General features: G+C 37.0%; 4 protein-coding genes and 1 long non-coding RNA gene across 10 annotated transcripts; 4 read left to right on the top strand and 1 right to left on the bottom strand.

Annotated features, from left to right (window-relative positions):
* Positions 1–484: 484 nt before the first annotated feature.
* On the top strand, positions 485–2,235 carry LOC126798318 (protein ELF4-LIKE 4-like). Of its 4 annotated transcripts, none has more exons than XM_050525244.1 (2): positions 485–812; positions 1,646–2,235. In XM_050525244.1, exon 2 carries the CDS (start codon positions 1,676–1,678, stop codon positions 2,018–2,020), a length of 345 nt encoding a protein of 114 aa, XP_050381201.1. In that variant the 5' UTR covers positions 485–812; positions 1,646–1,675; the 3' UTR covers positions 2,021–2,235. The 4 variants fall into 4 exon arrangements, with proteins under 4 accessions (XP_050381201.1, XP_050381200.1, XP_050381199.1 ...); XM_050525243.1 differs by having other exon boundaries at positions 486–672; XM_050525242.1 differs by having other exon boundaries at positions 487–700.
* A 3,245-nt stretch (positions 2,236–5,480) lies between these two features.
* Positions 5,481–8,539, bottom strand: LOC126797187 (uncharacterized). The gene is made up of 9 exons (XM_050523855.1): positions 8,368–8,539; positions 8,158–8,232; positions 7,996–8,054; positions 7,738–7,833; positions 7,509–7,586; positions 7,206–7,268; positions 6,956–7,129; positions 6,107–6,202; positions 5,481–5,742 (listed from the first exon to the last, which is right to left on the bottom strand). Exons 1-9 carry the CDS (start codon positions 8,537–8,539, stop codon positions 5,674–5,676), a joined length of 882 nt encoding a protein of 293 aa, XP_050379812.1. The 3' UTR covers positions 5,481–5,673.
* Positions 8,540–8,688: 149 nt separating this feature from the next.
* LOC126798321 (uncharacterized) lies at positions 8,689–10,794 on the top strand. 2 transcript variants are annotated; one of them, XR_007672506.1, is made up of 4 exons: positions 8,689–8,828; positions 8,915–9,032; positions 9,277–9,395; positions 10,486–10,794. It is a non-coding gene; the product is annotated as an uncharacterized LOC126798321 (long non-coding RNA). The 2 variants fall into 2 exon arrangements; XR_007672505.1 differs by having other exon boundaries at positions 10,468–10,794.
* Positions 10,795–12,501: 1,707 nt separating this feature from the next.
* LOC126798304 (uncharacterized) lies at positions 12,502–17,798 on the top strand. 2 transcript variants are annotated; one of them, XM_050525230.1, is made up of 9 exons: positions 12,502–12,639; positions 12,991–13,153; positions 13,560–13,728; positions 13,958–14,010; positions 14,644–15,462; positions 15,762–15,899; positions 16,610–16,900; positions 16,990–17,046; positions 17,480–17,798. In XM_050525230.1, the coding sequence occupies exons 2-9, from the start codon at positions 13,025–13,027 to the stop codon at positions 17,636–17,638; spliced, it is 1,815 nt and encodes a 604-aa protein (XP_050381187.1). In that variant the 5' UTR covers positions 12,502–12,639; positions 12,991–13,024; the 3' UTR covers positions 17,639–17,798. The 2 variants fall into 2 exon arrangements, with proteins under 2 accessions (XP_050381187.1, XP_050381186.1); XM_050525229.1 differs by having other exon boundaries at positions 13,557–13,728.
* Positions 17,799–18,241: 443 nt separating this feature from the next.
* LOC126798308 (developmentally-regulated G-protein 2) lies at positions 18,242–21,743 on the top strand. Its single transcript, XM_050525233.1, has 12 exons — positions 18,242–18,267; positions 18,498–18,596; positions 18,686–18,753; positions 18,910–18,986; positions 19,106–19,286; positions 19,506–19,562; positions 19,701–19,775; positions 19,923–20,042; positions 20,254–20,424; positions 20,601–20,714; positions 20,819–20,989; positions 21,299–21,743. Exons 2-12 carry the CDS (start codon positions 18,527–18,529, stop codon positions 21,392–21,394), a joined length of 1,200 nt encoding a protein of 399 aa, XP_050381190.1. The 5' UTR covers positions 18,242–18,267; positions 18,498–18,526; the 3' UTR covers positions 21,395–21,743.
* The last annotated feature ends 2,240 nt before the right edge of the window (positions 21,744–23,983 follow it).

Raw genomic sequence — 23,983 nt, 5'->3', positions numbered from 1 at the left:
CGGACTTGAATTGAGGCTCAACCACAAAAACATACTTACCAACCCAATTCATTACCCACGTAATTAGTGAAATATCATTACACCATAGATCCCAGAAACGACCTCTTTCGCATTTATCTTTCAACAAAAATAAAGTGATCGTAATGCAAGACGGATATACTGAGGTGGAGGGTAAAAAAAAAACCCCAACACCCCCAACAGTGTTGACATCAGGCTGAGCTCTGCATCTGTCCTTCAAATCCTATTACAGTATTACTTATAGATCATGTTGGCTATCCACTCATTTCAGTTGAACAATCCAACTCCACTCTTCTTCTCTGTCTTCTTCTGTTATTTATTGCACTTGTACTATTTCCCTCCTGGTGACACACAGTGCGTTCCATACACGCACCCACACAGTAGCCCCCTATACCCGCACCAGGACAAACAACGACTTGATGCAAAAAGAGAAGATACGTGAAGTAAAGTAGTAAACGAGGAGGTTGAAAAGAAAGAAAGAGATTTAGAGAGAGAGAGAGAGAGAGAGAGAAAACACAACTCCCCATCTCTCTCAATCAAATCTCCTCTGCTCCAGAAACTAAAAGATCCTATCTTTTCCCCTGCTCCATGTACCTCTCATGATATTCCAGGCCAACTGCCGCCACAGCAGAAGCGCCACCACCGATTACGCTAGTAAATTCTATTCCTTCCCAGAATCCCAGTATGTTTCATATCTTCAGTGCTTAGAAAAGTTTACAAGAGTTTGATTCTAAAGATTACATTTCCCTACGTTGTGTACTTTTCTGGGATGTGTTGGTTTCGTGGGTGATTGGGTATGTTTCAATTTTTGATTGTGTCATCACTGCCATGATTCCTTGAAGCTCGCAATTTTGTAGAACAGTTACTTGGATTCTTTCCGAATTTGAGATTGCTGTTTTGGAGTTCAGGGTTGTTATGTCTCATTGTTTTCTGCTAAAGTTGGAATCACAACAAAGTTGTGTTCCGGAAGTAAAGTATTTCTATTGACCAATTTTGGCTTTTTTGCTGTTTTGTTTATGTGAAAGGACTATTATTTGGCATTGACTGGGTTTCTGGGGTCTCTTGTTGTTGAGGTTCTAATCGGCTTAGATATCAAAATCAAAAACTTTGCGGGGTAAATATTTTTAATGAACAGTTGAACACTAAAGGTTTCTTTCTAAGTTTAAGGCCTAAGGGTACGGTGTTTTTATGCTTTTTGGTATCATAAACAACCTCCTTGTCAGGTTTTCAATTTCTACTTGGTAAGTTACCTGTATGAAAAGAACAGGAAGAAAAAGAGAGAACAGAAGAATTTACCTCTTTTTCTCCAGGGAATCAAAATTCACTTCTTTTTGCTCTTCTTGTTCTTTTTGTTGAAATCTTGAAGTTACTGAAAACCTTGTCCGGGCATAGTTCATTTGTTTGGATACTGGAAATCTAAGGTTTGGGATACTTTCTTCTTTACCCAACAGTTTCCTGCTAAATTAGTCATGAACTTTCTATTATTTGTTGGATTTACATATAATTTGTTCCTGAAGACTTGAAATTGCAGTAAACTAATGGTTACTGATTAGATTTCACTTTCAGTATAGTTTGTACCCTGATTTGTTGTTTTTCTTTTTCATCACGAGCACTGTTTCTGATGCAGGGCAAGCATTGGTTTTGGTTGAAGTATTAGATGGAAGGTGGTATCTATACAGGCATAGGAAATGGTATGCAGTTGGATAGTAAGGTTGCGCAGACATTTCAGAAGAGCTTTGTACAAGTACAAGACATTTTGGATCAGAACAGATTGCTTATAAATGAGATTAACCAAAATCATGAGTCGAAGATCCCAGATAACCTCAGCAGGAACGTGGGCTTAATTAGAGAGCTTAACAACAACATTAGAAGAGTGGTAGATCTCTACGCTGATCTCTCCAGCAATTTTTCCAGGTCAATGGATGCCTCATCTGAAGGTGAATCTGCTGGGACCTTGAAGTCAGATGGAAAATCTGGTGAGAAGAGAATTAGATCCGGGTAATTGTTCCAAATATAGCGTTGTTGTAGCCATAGATCCTGCAGTTTTCATTCACTTAATAAGGAAAAAAAGCTGTGAATTTGTGATTTAGAAAAATAACTTCATAAGAATGAGGTGCTCTTTTGTATCAATAATGTCTATCTATTTAAGGCGTTGAGCCACGTTTTTACTGCCACAAACTATTAAGAAATCTCAGTAAAAGACTATAGCTCTGAAGACTTCATAGCCTTTAAATCTTTACTTTCAACTCTGGTTCTTCTACATACAGTATGTGCATATTAGATAATCTATCGATATGATTGATGCTTCACTGTTTAGCATTTTGGTTTGAATCTGTATAGATCTTGCATATGATACATCCAATTTAGGATGAAGAAGTATAATACAAAAGGGAAAAGAAGGTATGAGGATTCGAGGATATTACGTTTTGATTTATTGAACCTATGCACCTTTTGTTATTTGTTTTTTGAAAATAATGCACCTTTTGTTATGATATTAATCAATCTAACCAAGCTTCTTTACTTATATTTTAGTATTGCAGTTCATAAATCATAGCCTCTACTTGTGGACTTCCATGAAAGCTGAATTTTGATCCGGTTTTCATGTTTTGGGTTTAATGGTTTTCGCACTTTCCTGGTACTGTCTGCTTTGGCTATGAACTTTCAACCACCCACTTTATTCTTTTCCCTTGTTCTTCAAAATGTTAGATTTTCGTTGTGGAGTGGAAGATTGGTATATACTGTTTTCACGCAGGGCGGGGGCTCTGTTGAGAATGCCTCGTTTTGGGGTATAAACGGAACAGAAGTTCCGGTTTGCCCCGGCAAACAAGTTTTGTATGTTTAGAAGTTGATGCGTCTTTTTCAGCTTTTTCTTCTTTTTTGGTGGAGAAGTCAGATCATGCACTTCTAATGATCAAAAGCAGATTTGGATTCAAACAAACACCACTAACTGAAAATCTCATTGGTAAATGATTACTCTTTTGACCTGTTTGTTGCTTAATCCCGCAAGTAAGAAAGCACTTCAAAGGGACAGGAACATGATAATTAGAAATAGAGTCCATTTTTGTTTCATGTTTTGGTGGATTGTAATTTGGAACTACGGAACTGCATAAAAGTTTTTTATTCTTGGCAGTTGCTTATGTATCCTGTTCTAATCGATTCCCTAACCTTCATATAGATTTATTTTGCATCTCCTTTTACTCTGTCTGAGAGGAAGGCCCATATGGATGATTGTTCTGTACACTTTTAGCATTCATATCACTCATGGTATAGCTTTCCAAATTAAGTCCTGTAATAAATCTCTGATTTTTCCAAAGCATTCCTATTCTGTTGAGGAGTATTCGTGATGGTTATATTGAGCTTGATGTTGGTAATGATTTTGAGTTTCCGTCGCCATGTAGCCAAAAATGCAATAAAACTTGGTCTTGGGATCAAGCAAAGAGATAATTTGTTCAGACCATGTAATTTTGACAGAGTACCACTGTAAATGCGCAATTTTGGTGAAAGTCTCATTCAATGGTTGAGTAAATACACTCGATAGTTTGATTGTGAATGCTATTTTATTTTTGAGAAGATTGTGAATGGAAATTGAAAAACAAGACTGAATGGAAATCGAAAAGAAAACCAATACGGGGGATCCTCCTCAAGTCGCAGAGCAAACGCTTCTTTTGCTCTTGGATCTTTTAGCCCTTTTTTGTTTGGACATCTCAAGTTGGATTCATCATGGCTCGAGTGTCGATGGTGGATCCACATGATTTTTGCCTTGGATTAGATTGGCATCGGTTACTAGGGCTTCATCACTCCAATTTGGTATTATTTACTACCTCACTACTGTCGACAGCCATCACGACGCAATGCTAGCTACCATGGGTGGTGAGTGGTAGATTTGTTAGCTTTGTTGTTTTTATTCGGTTGTAGGGACTTCAGCTTATAGAGTAGCGAGCCATAAGTTTCTCCAACTCTTTATAGTTTGATCGAGTCAAAGACCTATGCTATTTGTATTACTTTCTTTTTGATTTTGTGTTTTGCAGACTTTGTAATTAGGTTCGTCCATTCATTTTTCACCTAAAAAAAAAAGGTATAGCTGAGGTTGGTGAGGTTCTACTATCTATACCAAGGCAATCAAAGAGATGATGGAGATCCTCATATTTGAACAGAAAGTCTCTAACGTTACTTAATTAGCCTGAGTATTAGAAACTTCTCCCTTAGGACTATGCACACTAAAATTTATGCAAGAGTCAACGATGACATAAAGATGACGTCATCTTTCTGCGCACATTGACAATTAATCAAATGTTTTGACTTTTTAAGACCCGACACATGAGAAAAATTAATAAGGGACAGAAAAATTGCGTCATCTTTCTGTCCTCATTGACGAGTGAACAATGGTTTCGACTTTCTAAGGTCTGACACATGAGAACAATCAATAGGGGACAGAAAAATGACAACATATTTATGTCCCCATTGACACAATTGATCAAAGATTTTGACTTTCTAAGACCTAGGACATAAGAAACATCAATAAAATAAAACAATACCATACAAGTTATCATATTTTATGTCATATTATAGCCTTTAGGCACACTAAAAATTGAGTAACTGTTCATGGTGTGTTTTTTATGTCGTTATCGACACTTGTTCAAGTTTTAGTCTCTCTAAAGCATAACATGAAGAAAAATACAATAGTGTTTGTTAGTGTCAGGAATACGACGTCATCTCATGAGACAATCATATTTTATGATAATTTATTTGACATATGCACACTAAAATTTATGCAAGAGTCAATGAGGACAAAAAGATGGCGCATCTTTATGTCCCAATTAACAATTGATCAAAGGTTTCAATTTTTCAAGGCTTGGCACATGAGAAAAATCAATAGGGGACAGAAAGATAACGCCATCTTTCTTTCATCCTTTTGTCCCCATTGACATTTGATCAAATATTTCATCTTTCTAAAGCCGTCAAATATGAGAAAAATCAATGGAATAAAACAATACCATACAAGTTATCGCATTTTATGTCAAAATTATAGGCCTTAGGCACACTAAAAATTGAGTAACAGTCCATGACGTGTTCTTTATGTTGTCATCGACACTTGTTCAAGTTTTAGTCTCTCTAAAGCATAATACATAAACAATACATGTGTTTCTTAGTGTCAGGAATACAACGTCATCTTATGAGGCGTTCATATTTTAATACACTTTGTTTGTCATATCAGTTAAGAGGATTAAATAAGATGCATGGCCCTCCTTAAATACTTGAACAGTTGAACCTAGTAAAACTCAAGTTAAGAGTCAATAAGAGCATATTTGAGCTTTTCTTAACAGAACTCGGAGTTGCTTCCTCAAGTGATTGAAACTGATACCCTTCATTACGCAGATTTGCTTCCCATTTTACCAAACAAATGAAACCTAAAGAAGGTAAGCTTGTCATTGTACACATATAAGGGGAGGAAGATATTACTTGGGGCAGCAGAATACACACACACTCTCTCTCTCTCTCTCAGACACACAAACTCACTAGTCTTCCTTTACGAACAAACAAATCTTGTATCCTTTTCCATTTTCCTTCATGATAACTGTTCCATCATTCAACTACACCCACATAAACACTTAGAGAAAGAAGGAAGAAATATACAAATCATTACTGAAGTTGCTGTTATGATTTCTCCATCAGTCTGTTCAAACACTCTTTCCAGTCTGAAACCTTGTCATCTCCATTCACCACCTATGTAATATCACACAAAGCTGTAAACATTTTTTAATTGTGTTGCGTATTATCATATTTTACCAGAGAAAATGCAGAAAGGACAGATAAAATTCATTAAATCAGGATATATTTCGTTGGTAAGGTCATCCTATACTCTTATATCACTTTTCACTTAGTATAGTTTCGACTTATATTTTTTCGTCAAATACTAGTTTCAGAGTATCAGCTTGCTGTTAGAAACATGTTGCAACTGCAATTACTTCAACATCCTCACGACAGCTTTAAAATTAACAGATATGGTAACTTAATCCAGAACTTCTTCAAAAAGAGAAACACAGATCCTACTTTGTTTCATTGATTTCTATATGCATATATTATTCACCTCAAATATGAATTTTTCCTCAGGGACTGCATCAACTGCTTCCACACAAATAAAGGCTGCATCCTCTTTGCTAAGAGTTCCTTTTGCTGCAGTTCCCTATTATAAGACACACTGAGTTTATTACTCGGCTATACAAAATCAGCCAAACAGAATGACTTCACACTATCTACTCCCTATTAAGAGTTCCTTTCATCCGAATAAACTGTTAGAACTCTCATACAAATTATCAGAGTAACCTTTATTGTCAATTACCTACCTAGAAAGGAAGAAATCCTACAACTAATAATGAGCAGCTTCTATGAAGAAGCAGCATGGTCTTACATTTAGAATTTCAATTTACTAGAGTATTATGAATAAATTAAGGGGTTTATGTCAGTTATGGTCTTTCTTATACTACCTTCTGTTCATCTTTTCCTATATGGTTTTTTGTTTTAGCACCTGTGTTTTGTTTTCTGCAAATTTTTGTGCAAGTCTGCTGTATTAGAACTTTAGCAGCTACTTCACTGTGGACTGTTCACTATCAGCTCAAAAAAGGGGGCCATTCGGGTACACCTAGAATTTTTACAACCAATTTACTTTTGTCTGATATGAGTGGGCTTTACATACTGATGTACTCAAAAATCGTCTTGGATTGCTTACAATTGCTCAAAAATCTTGGCCTCATTTACAAAATGTGTATTCTACAGATTGTTTCAAATGTGTATTAGACTATATATTGTAAACGAATAATAACAGTGAGCAGGCTGGTTTGAATTTAGCAGAGGACATGAAGAAATTATGCATAACGGCCCAAATATGTCCAGTTAATTCCCTAATTAAGTATTCCATGAAAATAAACTATCAACTAACCTTTTCAAAGCTAAACCCCTGTGTTCCACCTGGAGAGCTTTGTAACGAGCCAGCCCTGATGATGGTATAAGGGATCCCTGAGGACATCAATATTGACTCATCTTCTTCGGCCAATTTCCTTGCATTGCTTTTCATGAGAGCTTGAATGCCACTGGCACCTTTGTAAACAGACAACTGAGACCTTATTAATCACAGTAATTACATTTCCTTTTTTACAGCGGCAATGTTTCTAACATTGAGAGAGAGGTACCTGAGATAAGAGAATAACATGGTTTACCCCTTTCAAGCTCCCAACAGTAGATAAGAAACCTTCCTGACAGAAGAAAAACCATTTAGAGGACATCATCAAGGTTTCAGTATCGAAAGAGTTACAGCGTCAAAGAAGCTAAGAAACTAAACATGGTTTTGCAACAGTAGGTAGATATTATAATATTAGGATCATATCAAGATTATGATCATAAAATTTGAAAGGTACAGTGATATAATTTGGCGATATAGAGGATGCTTTAAGTGATAATGTCGGTAGACAAAAATTAAGGGTGTATATGCATACGTTTGGGCAAATTATTGTGGAAACTCCTCTGAGAGCTCTCCTTAGGAATGGCTTGTCCTTTGAATCTCCAGTCAATGACTACATGAACAAAATCCACAACCATGTGATCAGTATTTAAATTTTAAAGTACAATGACATGAAAAAAGAACAAATTAGCAACTGACAAGAAAAATGGAATATCCTTTCCATCCCAAAAGGGGTGAATTTACAAAAAGTAATCCCCACCTACCTCAACATAAGTTCCAAATGCTTCAAGTGCAGCTCGCTTATCCTTCACCAATGCTTTCACTCTAGCTCTTTTGACAATCAGTGACAATATTACCATCTACATTGGCTAGCTCTGACAACGCTCAGAATCCATATACTAAAACCCAAACCAGGAGTAGTTCTAGACCAATAAAACTTGTTCTTCTACATAACTGAGTAGCATCTAAGTAGATTACGATCAATGTACAACGAAAAAAATGAACAAGGCCAGAAAACGCACCTGCCCCATCTCACTATCTCCATCAGTTACCAAAACAGCATCCCTGATTTCATCTCCTTCTACATAAGAACAACAGGTCACAATTCTTTCGAAAGCCAATAATGCATCATCAACATAGTTACATAAACATGCGCAACTTCCTACACAAGCCATAACACCCACCAGACGATTCATCCTCGTCTTCAGCACCAGACCCATCCTTAGGTGCCCCGTACCATTTCCTCAACTTAGGACCCCCTTCACACAATCAAACACAATGAATAAGAGCAAAACAGCATATGTGCTACATAAACCAACAATATGGCAGAGACATTTAGCCAAATTCACCTTACTTTAGAGCAAGAATGACGAACACTCAAATTCATTTTTTACCTTCAATGTAATCAAGAATTTGATCAGTGAAACTAACTTTCTTCTTGGCAGCACAAACAAAAAGGGTGCTTAAAGGGTGAGAATGCAAAGCTCTGCATTGTTCTTGAGAATGGAAATTGCGTGGAGTTAGCAGAGAGAGAGTTGATGAAGAACAAGGAAGTACACCCGCCATTGGTTTTCAGTGCGTCTCGCGGCCAACCGTTTTTTACTTCTTACAGAGGAAGGATAAACGACATGCCGTATGAGATTCTGTAGGGTGTCGATCGTCATTAGCCAGTTACTCCCCTCCCTATATATATGACTGGCCGCTCTAGCCTCTAGGTCACCAAATATAGCAGCAACAAACTTTATCCATTCACCTCCGCCTCGGCGGCGCAGGCCAAACCAAGAAATAGAAGCCTATGGCAGCTCAGATCACCACGAAACCGAAATGTCCAACCGCCGATCACACGCTTTCTATTGTAACTTTCTTTCTTCGCTCTCTTTTGCTAATTTCATCATTTGAAGCATGAATTTTCATTGGGATCTGATTCATTTTATAATACAGTTTATTGCTGAAGGAGTTTTCTTTCCGGAGCTGAACTACTTGTTTGCGTAGCTGGAGGATGGCGTCGGCGAAGTTCGGCCTACGCCGGCGCCGGCCGAGATCATTATATGTTTAAAAGGTATTAGGGTTAATCTTTATGGCTCTGCTTGTTTAGTTACTGAGATGGTTAGTTTAGTTGAGTGTGTTCTTGATCATTTGGTAAGAATTAGATTGGGAAGTAGTGTTTAGTGTAATTACAAAGATGACCTTATGGTTATATGAAGTGTAAATGTTTTTTTTTCTTTTGAAAACAAGTATAAATGTTTCTTACATGGACTATGATGTGCATATTTTGATTATGTGCTTTATATTGATGGCTGTAGGTGAGATTTTGAGAAGGGAAGTGATTTAGGGAATTGGCATCTGTTGTTATGAAGCGTGTTGAGTTATTGGAGAAATGAGCTGAGGCTGGGGAAGTTGTCTTTATGTTACAAGATTTTAGGTGCGTATGCAAAAAATGAACTAAGTTATGCAATTTCTGATTTCAAATGGGTTGGTTCCTGTCATTACTGGGCTGTATGTCCCATTGGATGAGTGATTCCTATTTAGATAGTGTTTATAAACTGAAATGGATTAGTTCTCTGGTATATTCAAAATTATGTTTAGCATTTAGTTACACTTCCCCTTGCCCACAATAATGGGCTAGGAGGATTCTTAAGAATGCTGACATTATATGTTGGAGTTTTATAGTTTTTTTTGAATTGATTAATAGTTCTTAAAGTTCGGGAACTCCTACATTTTCTGTTGCCTTTTCTACAAAGTTTAACTATCTGAATGAGCTCGTGCACCATTCGCTTCTTCAGTGGTTTGTTTTACACCGCATGTCTATTCAGTTTGAGATACTATGTATCATTTATTGCATCACTACTGTAAAAGTTCATGCATTAGATTTTCAATACTCTTTACCTCTCTAACATATTTATAAGCATTCTGTTGTATAATCTGTTACCTATAATAATGGGCCAAGGGAATCTCAAGAGTGCTGACATTGTATGTTGGAGTTTTTAGTTTTTTGTGAACTGATTAGTAGTTCTCAAAGTTCGGGAATTCCTACATTTTCATAACATTCCTTGTCTTATCTTCCAACAAATTTTTCCTCACTTTCTAGTTTGGAAATATGTCAATGTAAAGTGGACTGCATTGGTTCTCTGATATACAAGCCTGTATTGTTATTAGCATTCAGTACTCTGTAGCATAACCATGCCATGGGCTAAGATGATGCTCAAGAATGCTAACATTGTATGCTGAGCTTTACAGTTTTCTATGAACTGTTTGATAGTTAAGTTTGCGGACTCCATTTTCATAATTTATCGATCTTATATCTCCTATCAAGTATGCTCACTTTCGAAAAGAACTTCCCTCATTAGTTTGGTTACGTTCTATAACACATCACTGTAAAATGAAATTCCTTGGTTGTCTTATACATTTCTCTATGTTGTGATGCATTTAGTAACATTTTTGCATACCCGTGATCTTTGTTTATGCCTCTACTGCTTTGATTAACTGTGTTTCAGTGTGTTCTTGGGATTAAGGTGAAGATCATGGTTGATTGGGATCCCAAGGGTTAGTAAGGCTGCATGACACCCCTACCTGATCTGGTCATCTCACATGTCTTTGGAGGAAGGATACACCAGGCCCCCATTCTGCACAATGGAAGTATCATAGAAGTGCCGGTTGTGGTCACTGACTAGATTTCTTTATTCGCAATTTTTTTGATCTTGTAAAGTCAAGAACATGAAGATGTACTTTTCATAGTCACTTATTCAAACTGCTATGCACCAATGATAATTAGTCATGTTTGGAGTTTGTACAACATATTAATACTACTGGGATGTATGCTACTGGAACGTCTTCTATAAACTAATTGGAGATACCAAGTTAGGACCAAACTTAACAATCTTATAAGGTCTCCCTCAACCACGTAGAGTAACTTGGATGTAAATCAATATACTAGTAAAATGGCATATGCTAGTCAAATGCTTTTTTTAATTTTTTCTGTGAATGAACATTTCATTAAGGGCACAACCCAAATAGAAAAAAGGCACGGTTTTCCCATGTCTTTGTTAATTGCATGTGCTAGTCACATCCTAATGGTGGGTTGTGCTACTGCTTTTAAAGTGTACATTAACTATATGCTATAAATTACTATCTTATTATCTCGTTACTCAAATAGTTTGAGCTCTATCTTTAATATGAAGTTGTAAGAGACTTATATTTAACACGATGTAGATCATAGTCATTGATAAATATATGTTAAATTCCCTCCAATATCTTAAGCTCATTGATAAAATATATTGAAGCAACCATATCTGAACAGTGAATTTAAGTTCTGCTTAGGTATATATATATATTTACAGTTTCTTCGTGGTGAAAGTATTTATATAACATTCATGCCAATTGCCAATAGCAAACGAAATCAAACTTTCATGCATCTAACGGGAAATCAATTTTTCTTGCATCTAACGAGTAGAGAAGAACATTGGAGCTAGTGGAAGTTTTTATCTGAATAAGGTGCAGGTCGAACTTGAAATGTCTGCCGACTTACCGGCAAGCTAAATCAAACGTTCCATCCGAAGCAAACATCTAATTTAAACATGAAGAGGCCGTGTGTGTCTATATATATATATACTGTACATTATGTACATGCAGAAGAACTTTGATATATAGAAACATCCGTAAATTTATTTTATCGTCAATTGTCATATGTTTTAGAAGAATGTTTTGTTTCTACAACGGAGGATGGCGAGTGAATTCAAACATTAGAGCTTGGCAAGATCACAAAATGATGATTTTGGACAACTAATGTTTGGTTTAACATGTCATGATGTCAGTGAGATTTGAGCATACAACCTTAATCGAATATTCAAACAACAAATAACCAAACTTGTGAACTACCGAAATGAAGCAACACCAGACTAGTATAATACCATATCTATTAATTAAGTATAAAATTGCTCAACTAAAATACCAAAAATCCCCTTTATTTATTAAAATTTTTAAAATCAAAATAAAAAGAGAATGGTTAAAGTAGTAAATTGAAAATTCAGTCACTAAATATTCGGAGAAAACATCATGCAAAATACAATTGCGCATGCGGGCTACACAAGGAAAGAACCTAAGCAATCTAGACAGGCGCTAAGGCGGGGAGAAGGAATCGACTAAGCGGGCGCCTAGGCGAGCAAAACCATTAAAACGCAAAGACGGTCGCAAGTCAAAACGCCTAGGTAGATGTTTGGCAACTTATATTTATAAATAGTAGCACTAGCGTGAGAGACTCGAGAGTCCAGTACTCCCTAAAAGAGTAGTTATTCTATGTAACCCACACCATGTGACACTGTAATGTGATATACCCAATTAATTATATTACGTTATGGTATAATTAACATATACGCAGTGAAAATAAAAAATATATATTTATATATAAATAAATAATTAAAATAAATACAATAAAAATAAAATAATAATATTAAAAATTACGTCACATGAAATATACGGTGAATATATATAATAATTTCTCTTGCATAAAAACTCAAGCGCGTAGTCGCGTACCAAAAAAAGCACACACCAACCCGATTGGTCTTCCCCTTTCCTCTCACAGTTTACAAACACGACTCGTTTCCCCAACTCGCTTCAAATCCGTCGCTTTCCTCAGAGTCAACTCGGTCGTTTACTCACTCACTCCTATCGTCAGTCTCCCCATCAGAATTAGGATTTCAATTTTTGGTTTTCTCTTACTAATTTCTAGTCTTTGGGTACGTATGCATCAGTATTTGTAGCATTTGATTTCAATTTGATTGGTTTTACTTTCTAATTTAGCCTATAGACAAATGTAGTTTTGTGTTTTGGAATCCAATTATTGGGTTTGCTTTCGGTTGTTGCAAATTTCTGAATTGTAGACTGTGTGAATTAGTTTTGAAGGTTTACTAATATTGTATTTAAGGTGCATTTAGGTGATGTTATTGGTTTCTGAATGAGAAGTATGCAAGTTTAGTTTGTTATTTACTTGGGTTTTTTGTGTATTTCTTGTGGGGTTTCAGTTAGTGTATTTGAGTTGCATGTGGTGGATTTTCCATGGAAGCAGTGTTGGTGGTTGAAGGGAATGAAGAAGGCAAGTGTGAGGAGATTGGGGTTGAGAAAAATAGCTCTGAACTGTCTTCTCCGAAGCAGATTGTTGATCCTGTTGTTTACAAGCTTGTTCGGGTATGTTCTTAACTATTATGCTTTTGGTACTTGTTCTAACTTTTAAGTGGATTAAACTGTATTCTAGTTTCATTAAAAGGGAATAGACATTGGCTGTTGGTTGTACTGATATAGAGTCGGTAGAAGGACATCTGTCTACTTTTTAATGGTTATGGTGGGCGAGAGCCAAGCTACCACTCCTTAGTAAATATTAGAAGGCCTTCTTTCTAGTGTTAAACATGAGGATTATACTGGGATTAATTGTCAGGCTAGCTTGGTTTGGCCAGATGGGGCCTTATTTGATGCTTTGAAATGGGGAAGCTTAGAATGGCATCACTTACCATGTGCTGGTTGCTCATTGTTGATGTTTTTTCTTTCCATTTATTTGGTCTATGTGTATTATATGTAACTTTTTATCGCATAGCAGGTTGAAGGTGATGGGAGATTAGTACCAGCAACAGATGATGAAGCAATGGAGGTTGAGGATTTTCTTGTTGATGAGCAGATTGAATTGCCTGCTGTTATAAATACTGGAATGGTTGAGCACATTTCTAACGATTCTTCATCTGGGAAGCCTGAGAAAGAAAGCTCAGACGGTATGCTTGCTGCTGTTTCTGATACTTCCAGTTCCCACTTTATCATTGTGGATGGTCCTTAGGATACCATGTATATTAATGTTCTTTTTTTCTATGCCTATTTTTCTCATATTTTTTGGAGATATACTGAATGACTTATATTAGATTATCTATTATATTATAATCTTTCCTGTTGTGTACTCATGGTTTTGTTTCTGTTATTGTTGTCTGATGTGTTTTAATTGGCCAGGTCTGTCAGCTTCAGAAGGCACAGAAGCTCCTGCAAAGAATGCACAATTTGAGGTATTAATTTGGCAGATTTTCTTTCTTTAGATAGATGGATGGGTATTGTCTTTTTTATGCTTGTTAATTTGTTATACTTGCAGAAGATAATGTGAATATCTTCTCTCTGGTTCTATCTAATAAATCTACTGAAGTGGTTGGACATTTTCACCACTACATTTAACACACTTAAATTTTTTTTTTTTGCTTCACATTGTTTATGAAGAAGTCCAAACATTTGACTTAGAAACTCATTGGTAATGGGTACAGAAGCTTAAACCCCCATCAGCTCTTAGACAAAGTTTTATGCACAATTCTCGAACTCTTTTATTGACACAACATTCTATAATTGTTGATATCTTTTGCATTCCAATAGTTTATTTGCTCTTGTTACCGGTTGATAATTCCTTTGAATTTCTATTTTTCATGCATGACCACTGATTTATGCCGTATCCTAACTATCCTTTTCAAGCTCTGAAATATCTTGTAGAGCATTGAGGAGATGCTCCAAAGGGATTACATAAGAGAGGCTCCTTTAAGCCTGTCGAGCTCTTGATCACTCTAATTTTATAAATTTAGACTTCCAGTATTTTGACCAGCATAAAATTTTTGCCTGCTTTTGATGAGAATTTGTGATGTGATATTCCTTTGCAGGAATTAGCTTCTTTATCATCACTTAGCTTAGATGCCAGCCACATTCATGATTCTGGGACAAAAGGGGAGTGCGTAAAACATCCAGATGGATCAATAGAAAGCATATCATCAGCTTCTGCTGTCTGCACTAGTTCAAAGCCCGATTTTTATGCATCAAACAGGGTGATATGCTTGGACAACCTATCAACAGGGGAACTTCATAAATTATTTAGAGCCACCTTTGGGCGAGAAACTACTATTATGGACAAATTCTGGCTTAGAAGGAGGATTGCAATGGGATTGACTAATTCTTGTGATGTTTCAACCACAACTTTCACTATTATGAATAACAAATTGGTGAAGAAGGGAAAAAAAAATAGTTTGCACAATGCTCATCATAAGCACACTGAGGGTTCTGATGGTGGAGCCGAGAATCTTGGGTATGAAGATTCACCAGCAAGCCATAGTTGTCAATTGGAAAATCATCAAGTTGTTTCAGTGAGGAGGTTGAGAAGCCTTAGTGAAAAAGATTATGGCAGTGAGGATCATATTACAGATCACAGAGCTGCCAAGAGAGTTCGGAAGCCCACTAAGCGATATATTGAAGAACTTTCTGAAGTGGAATCAAGGGATCATAGCCCAAAAGTGGCTAGTACTGCTAAAGCTTCTGGACATGAAGAGACATGTCCAACATATTTTGCAAGGCCTCTTAGAAATGTCTCTTCAAATGAGAGGACTATATTCACCAGGTTATATTCTCTTGGTGGATCTGGGGTCCAGGTTCCTTATGTTTCTCGTGTTCGAAGAAGCCGTCCGAGGGAAAATATCATGGCTCTTATGGTGGGTAAAATTAATAGCATACATGGGCATTCTGCTTATTGCTTTATTTAATGATTATTTAAGTTTGGCTTGGTTGTTTTGTAAGAAGTTATCTCTTTTTTTCATTTCTCGGTTTGTCAGCTGACAACATAAAAACCAGTGGAATGGGTGTGATTTGTAAAAACCAGCTAATATTTGTATCAAAATTTGAGTTTTCTTTTGAAATATATGAAATACAAATGTAATTAATAGTAACACAGGGTACTAGAAAATGATCCATGTAAACCATAATTGATGTGATCTTGTATTTCAATTGGCAGAATTTCAATCCAAATGGAATGTGTGTGACTGATAATCTGGTAAAAGAGACCCTAGATGTGTGCACTTCTCTTCCAGAGAGTGACTGTGCAGACAAAGTTTTGAAAGCCAGATCTGCTTCTGAACAGATTAAGCCACTGGTAAGATCTCCGTTGTTGACTTGTTGAAATTGTTTTAAAATTATTACTTGTTTACTTTCTTTGAAATAAAGCCACTATACTGCTAATGCCATCGGTGATAGTTCCGTTCTCTCTAAATTCTCTCTTTTGTGATAACTTGTTTCTCTTTCGTCTGAAAGACTAAAGCTTCTAGTAAATTTGTGTTCATCTCTATTCGGTAGATAAATGGGATAGCCTGCACTATTTTTTTTTCTGAAGGAAAAGTAGGGGATGTATCTTTTGTTCTAGTTAATCATGTAATGGATAATGGCTTAAGAGGTGTCTTTCAGGATTAAGGGGTCCTGTTAATTTTTTAAATTTTGTTTGGAACTGTTAATAAAAACAGTGGGAGAATTTGAACTGTGCACCAGCCACCAATACTATAAAAGTATGGAGTATACTCAGTATACAATAGAATGCAATAGTTCTCAAGAATTGTGATATATGGAATAGTAGACTGTATGGTCATGTTTCTTATTATATGGTTGGAGACTTTTGGACATGGCTTGCAAGGAGAAAATAGTTTGGGAATGCTGGATATGTTTCTAAATGACATGTTCTGCAAGGTCCGCACAATTCACTTATTGTTCCATGGGGTTGATCTTATACTGAAGTTTTCTGATGTTTTGCATACTTTGTAAAGTGATTGCATATATTAACATTGTAATAATTAAAACTTGTACCCTGTGTAGTTTTCTGCTGAGCCAGAGAAAGACAAGCGGCGTTCTGTTATAGGCACATATGAACATGGAAAAAAATTGCGCTTGAAACAGACAGATTCATCTGATGAAAATTCAGATGATAGTGTAGCTGCAGTTCCCATGGTAAAAGGTGGGATGAGAAGAAAACATCATCGAGCTTGGACTCTTGTTGAAGTTATGAAATTAGTGGAGGGTGTCTCTAAGTGTGGCACTGGCAGATGGTCTGAGATCAAAAGGCTTTCATTTGCAACATTTGCGTATCGTACTTCTGTTGACCTTAAGGTGCAATATGTGTAGGAGTTATGTTATAAATGGTTAAAGTGATAAAAAAGAAAAGAGCCTGTTTAAACTTGTATCATTTTATTATGCAGGACAAGTGGAGGAACCTGCTGAAAGCTAGTTTCGCACAAACACCTCCTGATGATGGGGTGAGTATAACTCGCCTGTTCTTTCCTTCTGTCTATTGGTTGGTTAGGTCGGAAGCATTTAAGTTGGTATCTTTATGCATGTTTCTATGAACTCTATAGTTATCCCCAGTTTTGCATTCAATGTCTTCCCAATGGTCAAAACACTGTTTTAAAGTTTACATTTTTCATTGTTGACTATATCTCCGTTATTTGCTACTGAAACAGCAATACAATTCTGCTACTCCTATATCCCGCATTTTGCCTATTGCAACTTCTGATATTAAAGTTTTTTGTTTTTTTTTTAAAGCAAAGATTTGCTGCTTTTTATATTTTTTTATTATGTGTGAGACCCGTGGATAATCTGTTTCTGTTGTCCATTGTATTGTTGCTTTCTTCTTTTGATGTCGTTAATGACTATAAATTAACTTTGCTTTTTTGGTGGGAAATCATGTAGTCGCGGAAACATGTTGCAGTGCCTATCCCAGCATCAGTTTTGTTAAAAGTAAGGGAGCTTGCTGAGATGCACTCGCAGGTACCTCCAAATCTAGGGGCAAAGAAGCTGGCTACTAATGTTACTCGAAGTGTGCATCATACAAGATCAGGCTACCTGTAACATTGTATATAAATATAGTTTTGCAAATCACACGAGGTACTAACAACCCTCTTTATTCTCTGCTCCATCCCCGTATTTGCTTGTTACACTTGGTAGGCTTGATGCTGGTTATGGATTGCAGGCTGTAGGCTTCAACATTGTAGTTTTCCTCTGATTGTGAGATGTTTGTTTTCTGTTACAAAGTTGTATTATTGAGGAAGAATTAACAAGAAAGAAAAAACTGCAAAACAAACAAAGAACGTTGAGCAAAATTGTCCTGAGTTACTGGCGAGCAGGAGGGTAAGAAAACATGTTCCCTGCTCATCTCGAAATAAGTTTGCTTAAAGCATCAGGCACCGTTTAACCATGGCCATACTCTTACTAATGGAGCTGCTCGTATTGTGTACGCTCCATAGACTGACAATTTCATTAGTGACAAATTGTATTTTTGAAGTTTAAATGGTCGGTTTGTTATATGTTTAAAATCTAGGCATCTTGCAACACAGTATAAAGACAGAAAGGCCCAACATGTTGAGCCCAAGACACTATCTTTTATCTCAGCCCTAACTCTACCACTCTCCCTTTTCGGTTTCTCTCCCTCTCTCAGACACAGCTTCCAGAGCTCCGGTAACCTCCACCTCACTCACCAGGTCAGTCTTCATCCCAGTCCTCCTATTCCCACAAATCACCATTACTCCCGTACTCAAAATCTCACTCCAAATTAAGCTTATCCGCTCTCTCCTCCGCTCTGTAATTCACAACGATTAACCTTCTCCACTCCAATCAACTATCCTCTCAGTAACCGAAATCACCGCCAAATTTGTATTGAAATCTCAATCACCGTCTTAGCTCAACTCTTCTGGTTGTTGTTGCTTTTCAGTGGTAGGCAGCTGAAGCAATCCGGCCACAATGGGGATCATCGAAAGGATCAAAGAAATCGAGGCCGAAATGGCTCGCACTCAGAAAAACAAGGCCACTGGTTCGCAGAATTGTTCTTCATTTTTTTTTGCAGTGATATTTTGATTAGTCATGTTTTGTTTTTTTTATTTTACTGTTGTGGATATGCAGAGTATCATCTCGGTCAGCTCAAGGCGAAGATTGCGAAGCTGAGGACACAGCTCTTGGAGCCTCCAAAAGTCTGTGCCTGTGTAAATTGTATATGTAATTGTATTTAGTGAGAGTAGTTGGATATGCATTTTGGATGTTTTGTGCATTAGTCTTGTGATGGTTAGTTTCATGTGGTTGAGGTGTAGATTTGTATTTTCGTTTACGATGTTGGATTTGTGATTCAGGGTTCTAGTGGAGGTGGAGAGGGTTTTGAAGTTACTAAATTTGGGCACGGTCGTGTTGCCCTCATTGGGTTTCCGAGGTATTGTTTTTTTTTTTTTTTGTATAATTTCAACATGGATTGTGTACCCTGTGAAGAAATTAGAGTGAGGTATAGTGACGTCGTAGATAGTATCAGTAATTGTTGCTTACTTTTTGTAGTGTGGGTAAGTCGACACTTTTAACAATGCTGACGGGGACACACTCTGAAGCTGCTTCTTACGAGTTCACAACACTTACCTGCATTCCCGGGATTATACACTATAATGATACAAAGATTCAGTTGCTTGATCTTCCTGGAATTATTGAAGGTGCTTCTGAAGGCAAAGGTCGTGGGCGGCAGGTGAACTTCGGTCTCTTTTTGTTCGATTGTGATAATTTGTCATTCTAAAAAAAAAAAAAAAATTTGTGATAAATCACTTACAAACAACATGTGCGGGTGGATATTTCGTTTCCAAATTTACAAAAGGATGCTTGATTGATTTCTATTTACAAAACAGAACAAAAAAAAGTATTGCTAGATATCATGAAATGGCCATTGACAAAACTATGTCTGTTCCAGGTTATTGCTGTTGCAAAGTCGTCAGATATTGTGTTAATGGTACTTGATGCCTCAAAAGTAAGTACCTTTCCTGTAGCAACAGTGCTGTACTAGTGCTAGTTTAGTATTTAATGATGCAATATACTGCTTTTCTGTTTTCTAAAAGATCTGTGATAATTAGTACACCTAGAAATTATTTTCTTTGAAATGTTTCAGAGTGAAGGTCATCGACAAATTTTGACAAAGGAGCTGGAAGCTGTGGGTTTGCGTTTGAACAAGAGACCACCACAGGTAGGTTTTGTGCTTTCAATAGATTGTCATTTTCTAAAATCTGGCTCAGATTCAGTATCTGTCAATTACTTCACTTTTCTGCTTATTGACTCGCTTTGCCAATTCACCGGGAGCTTAGTTGTTTCATTTATTTTGTTTTTGGGGTAGATATATTTCAAGAAGAAAAAAACTGGAGGCATTTCTTTTAACAGCACTCTCCCCTTAACTCACGTGGACGAAAAGCTGTGTTATCAAATTCTGCACGAATACAAAATTCACAATGCTGAGGTGTGTATTTTCTTTCCTTGGTTCAATCAAGAGTCAAGACTGTCCATTGTCACAGCTTAAAATGAATCCCTTAGTGGCCATACATGATTAGTTTACGTAATATCATTATCTCTCAGGTAATAGTCATTGATTGGTCAATACTTCATCTATATTTTATTTCTTGGACATCCCATGGGGGAAGAATGCTCATGCTCATGTGAATTAATTGCAGTTGCTGTTTCGTGAGGATGCCACAGTGGATGATCTTATTGATGTAATTGAGGGTAACAGAAAATACATGAAGTGTGTATATGTATACAACAAGATAGACGTCATTGGTATCGATGATGTGGACAAATTAGCCCGGCAACCTAATTCTATTGTCATTAGCTGCAATCTAAAGGCAAGTTATTTGTATTTTTATTTCATAAAATATCAATAATACTGCAACCTTGTTTCTATAATTGAGCAATCTATTGCAATTGCAGAACTTTGTTATTGTCACACGGATTAGCTTGTAAGTTTCTCGTATGAAATTTTTTCGGGAACATTGACTGTGTTATTCCTGTTTCTTAACAGCTGAACTTAGACAGACTACTGGCAAAGATGTGGGAGGAGATGGGTCTAGTTAGAGTTTATACAAAGCCACAGGGCCAGCAACCTGATTTTGGTGATCCTGTAGTTCTATCTGCTGTATGTTGCAAATCTTAAATCCAATGTCTCTGTATCCTGTAGTTCTTTCTTCTTAGGTGTTTTAGGCTTCATTCGTTTCTTTCTCATATTAAGGTGATGTGCAGGATAGAGGTGGCTGCACAGTCGAGGACTTTTGTAACCATATCCACAGAAGTCTGCTGAAGGAGGTAAAATATGTGCTAGTGTGGGGTACGAGCGCAAGGCATTACCCTCAACATTGTGGTGTCAGCCAACTTCTTAATGATGAAGACGTGGTTCAGATTGTAAAGAAAAAGGTAACATATCCCCTGTTTACCCGCACAATTGAAGTGAATTTGCAATACAATGTCGTTGTACTCAATGTACTGGGGTTCTACAATTTCTTCAATCCTTATTTTAAGATAATCACCTGTTAATAGTCTTTTTAGTTCTTTCGACTAAATATCCCATTTGTCTTCTAATAGGAAATGAGTTTTGTCCCTTTGTTGGCCTACAATTGTTTCCATTCTTGATGCTTGTTGAAATATATATATATTTTTCTGGGTTCAACCTCTTGCAACAGAACAGTTCAGTTCCCCCTAACTTCTTGAATTTGCATTCTTCAGGATAAAGAAGGGGAAGGGAGGGGTCGGTTCAAGTCACATTCAACAGCCCCTGCTCGTATAGCTGACAGAGAGAAGAAGGCTCCACTGAAACAATAATATCACCTACTGTAATACCGTGCAGAGCCAAGTTTGTTACATGAAGAGGCACAGAAAATGCCTATGAGATAGATCCCGAGTCAAGATGCCTGATATCATATCATTTGCTGAATCAAATCAGTCTAGAAGTGGAGTTGGCCTTAGAACCCTACTGCCTATCAACATGCGGAGGCTTTCGGATCATGTTTTGTATGCTTAGCGATTAATTAAATACTCAGTTTGAAAAATAATCTGCATCATCTCTCTATTGCTAGAGATAGGTTTTATTTATTTATTTATCCGCTCCTATATATTATTGAAAATCCACTTCGAGCTTTATGTGGAAATCGGGTTTTTGACGTTTATGTTATTATGTAGCTTCGAAAGAAATCAATAGTCTAGTTCCTTCTGAGAACATTCCAAATCCGATGATTGACCAAAGAGGGGAATGCATGAATGAAACCCAATCCTTTTTTTGTAAGACCCGCATAAAAATATGCTACTGACGTAAGTAAAGCTAAAGCAACGGTCGTGTTTATATCATTTGTGGGTGCGGCCAACTCCCCGTGTGGTAACTGTATAATTTTCCAGGGTAAAAGAGCCCCTGACCAATTCGAATATTCAGGTATTGCCTTGACATTTATAAGTTTTTGTGCTGTTTTGATGATTGGATTTTGCGACTAGTATTGGTACGATTAGCCATCCTACGCAAGCACTATCTACTAGACGGAACAAAATTAAACTAAACGCAATATAGGATCGAGATATGTTACACTACACTCACCCAAAGGGAGGAGCATTATTAGAGAAAAATAAGTAAATTAGGAACTAGCATAATACATGAAGTTCACTAGACCCACGGAAAAGTAAAACCCTAAGCCCAAAAGTTGACCGAGCCATGTCACCAACTCCACTTCTCTGAGCGCAATACCACCGCCGCACCGGTCCACATCCCAGACCGTCCAGAAGATGTCAGAGATCAAGTCGCATGCCTCCCCACCTGAGAAGCACAGACTCGAAGAGCACCAAAACCACTCCAAAGAGAAATCATGCGCCCCAGGAGCACCACTACCCCGATGAAAAAACAAATGGGCAAGAGATAGAGCAACCTCTTATGCCATGCCCAAAACCAAACCCATGAATGCACAACTCGAAGAAGCAACGAAATGAAACAAAGCCAAATCAAAACAATCAAAACCTCGGACATCACAAATCCGCAAAGTCAAAGGTCTCCAAATTAACAACACCCATCTAGCGGCCTCATGACGACGGCGAGGCAAGCCTCACTAGCGCGAAGCACCACTGGACTGGAAGACTATGGCAGTTGTTGCGTTGGCAGCTCTTTAAGCAGGGAGAGAGCGTTTAGGGTTTTTTTTTTTTTTTTTTTGCTTTGTAATATACTTGTTTCACTGTAGCATAGTATTTATATCGTACGGAAATACTCTACTCCAACTTTAAGTCCGGAAAACTCAGATCGCGCGGCCAAGGAGAAAAGCTTTAGTTACCGAGAATTGAAGCCAGATGTCATCACATTCAGCTACAAGAAAGAATTGAGGTGATGATCAGAATCAGGAAGAGAATTCTGATTAAAATGAATGCGCGGTGTGCTTGAAGGTTTACAGAATGAGGAATTTGTGAGGCAGCTTCCAAAATGCAAAACACATTTCATGCGCCTTGTATAGATATGTTGCTCTACTCTCATTCCAATTGCCCCATTGACAAGAATTGAGTGATGATCAGAATCAGGAAGGTGATCGATCGGTTGCCGGAGGAAGGTGCTAGGCCGGAAGTCGCAGGAGGTCTCTGTAGATATCAGCCCATCTTTAACCTTAACAACTATTTCAGTTTTCAATAACCTATAGCTACTATAAAAACTTAAAATCCTCTTTCCGTTTGTTAATTTCCCACCTTGGTTTATCGAAATGTTAAAGGTTTTATCTCCCCCTCATATACTTTCGCTTACATGTTCTGCAGTAACAAACCCCTGCCACATATAAATCTTCCAGGTTATTAAGAAAATTAAGATCATGAACACTTGAACGTCAAAAATGAAATTTCGAAAACGGAATGATAAGGTCGTTCGTTGAATCCCCGGGTCACCACCCACGTCTACCACGTACTGTATCAGCTATTGCTTTGCGGGTCATCATCTCAAGCATATATATGCGCGAATGTCAAAGGGAGAACCAGATAAACAACTTAGTACCTATCGACGATAGGAGATCCACATGCATAACCAACTAGTCCAACTTTACTGATCAAGTATATGAAGCACACACAAGAAAGAAGTTCCAATTTTAACACACTTTTCGATTAAATTTTTTCATCATAAGTAATTTAATATTTAGGTATGTTATTCAAGATCATCTCTATAAAATTTCATCCAATTCGGACATCGTTAATGTATTGAAATTAAATTAAATCAATGAATGAATTAAAAATGTTCAACATGAACCGTTCGTGTAAATCTCAATTTAAAAACCTCAAACCATTGTCGAATTAGATGAAACTTTGTAGAGATGATCTTGAATAACATACTTAAATATTGAATCACTTATGGTGAAAAAATTTGACTGCAAAGTGTGCCAAAATTAGAACTTCACTCTGATT

The sequence above is a fragment of the Argentina anserina genome, chromosome 6 (assembly GCF_933775445.1).
Source record: "Argentina anserina chromosome 6, drPotAnse1.1, whole genome shotgun sequence".
Taxonomy (NCBI): domain Eukaryota; kingdom Viridiplantae; phylum Streptophyta; class Magnoliopsida; order Rosales; family Rosaceae; genus Argentina; species Argentina anserina.
The sequence above is the reverse complement of the archived record's forward strand: the minus strand, read 5'-3'. Positions and strand labels throughout refer to the sequence as shown.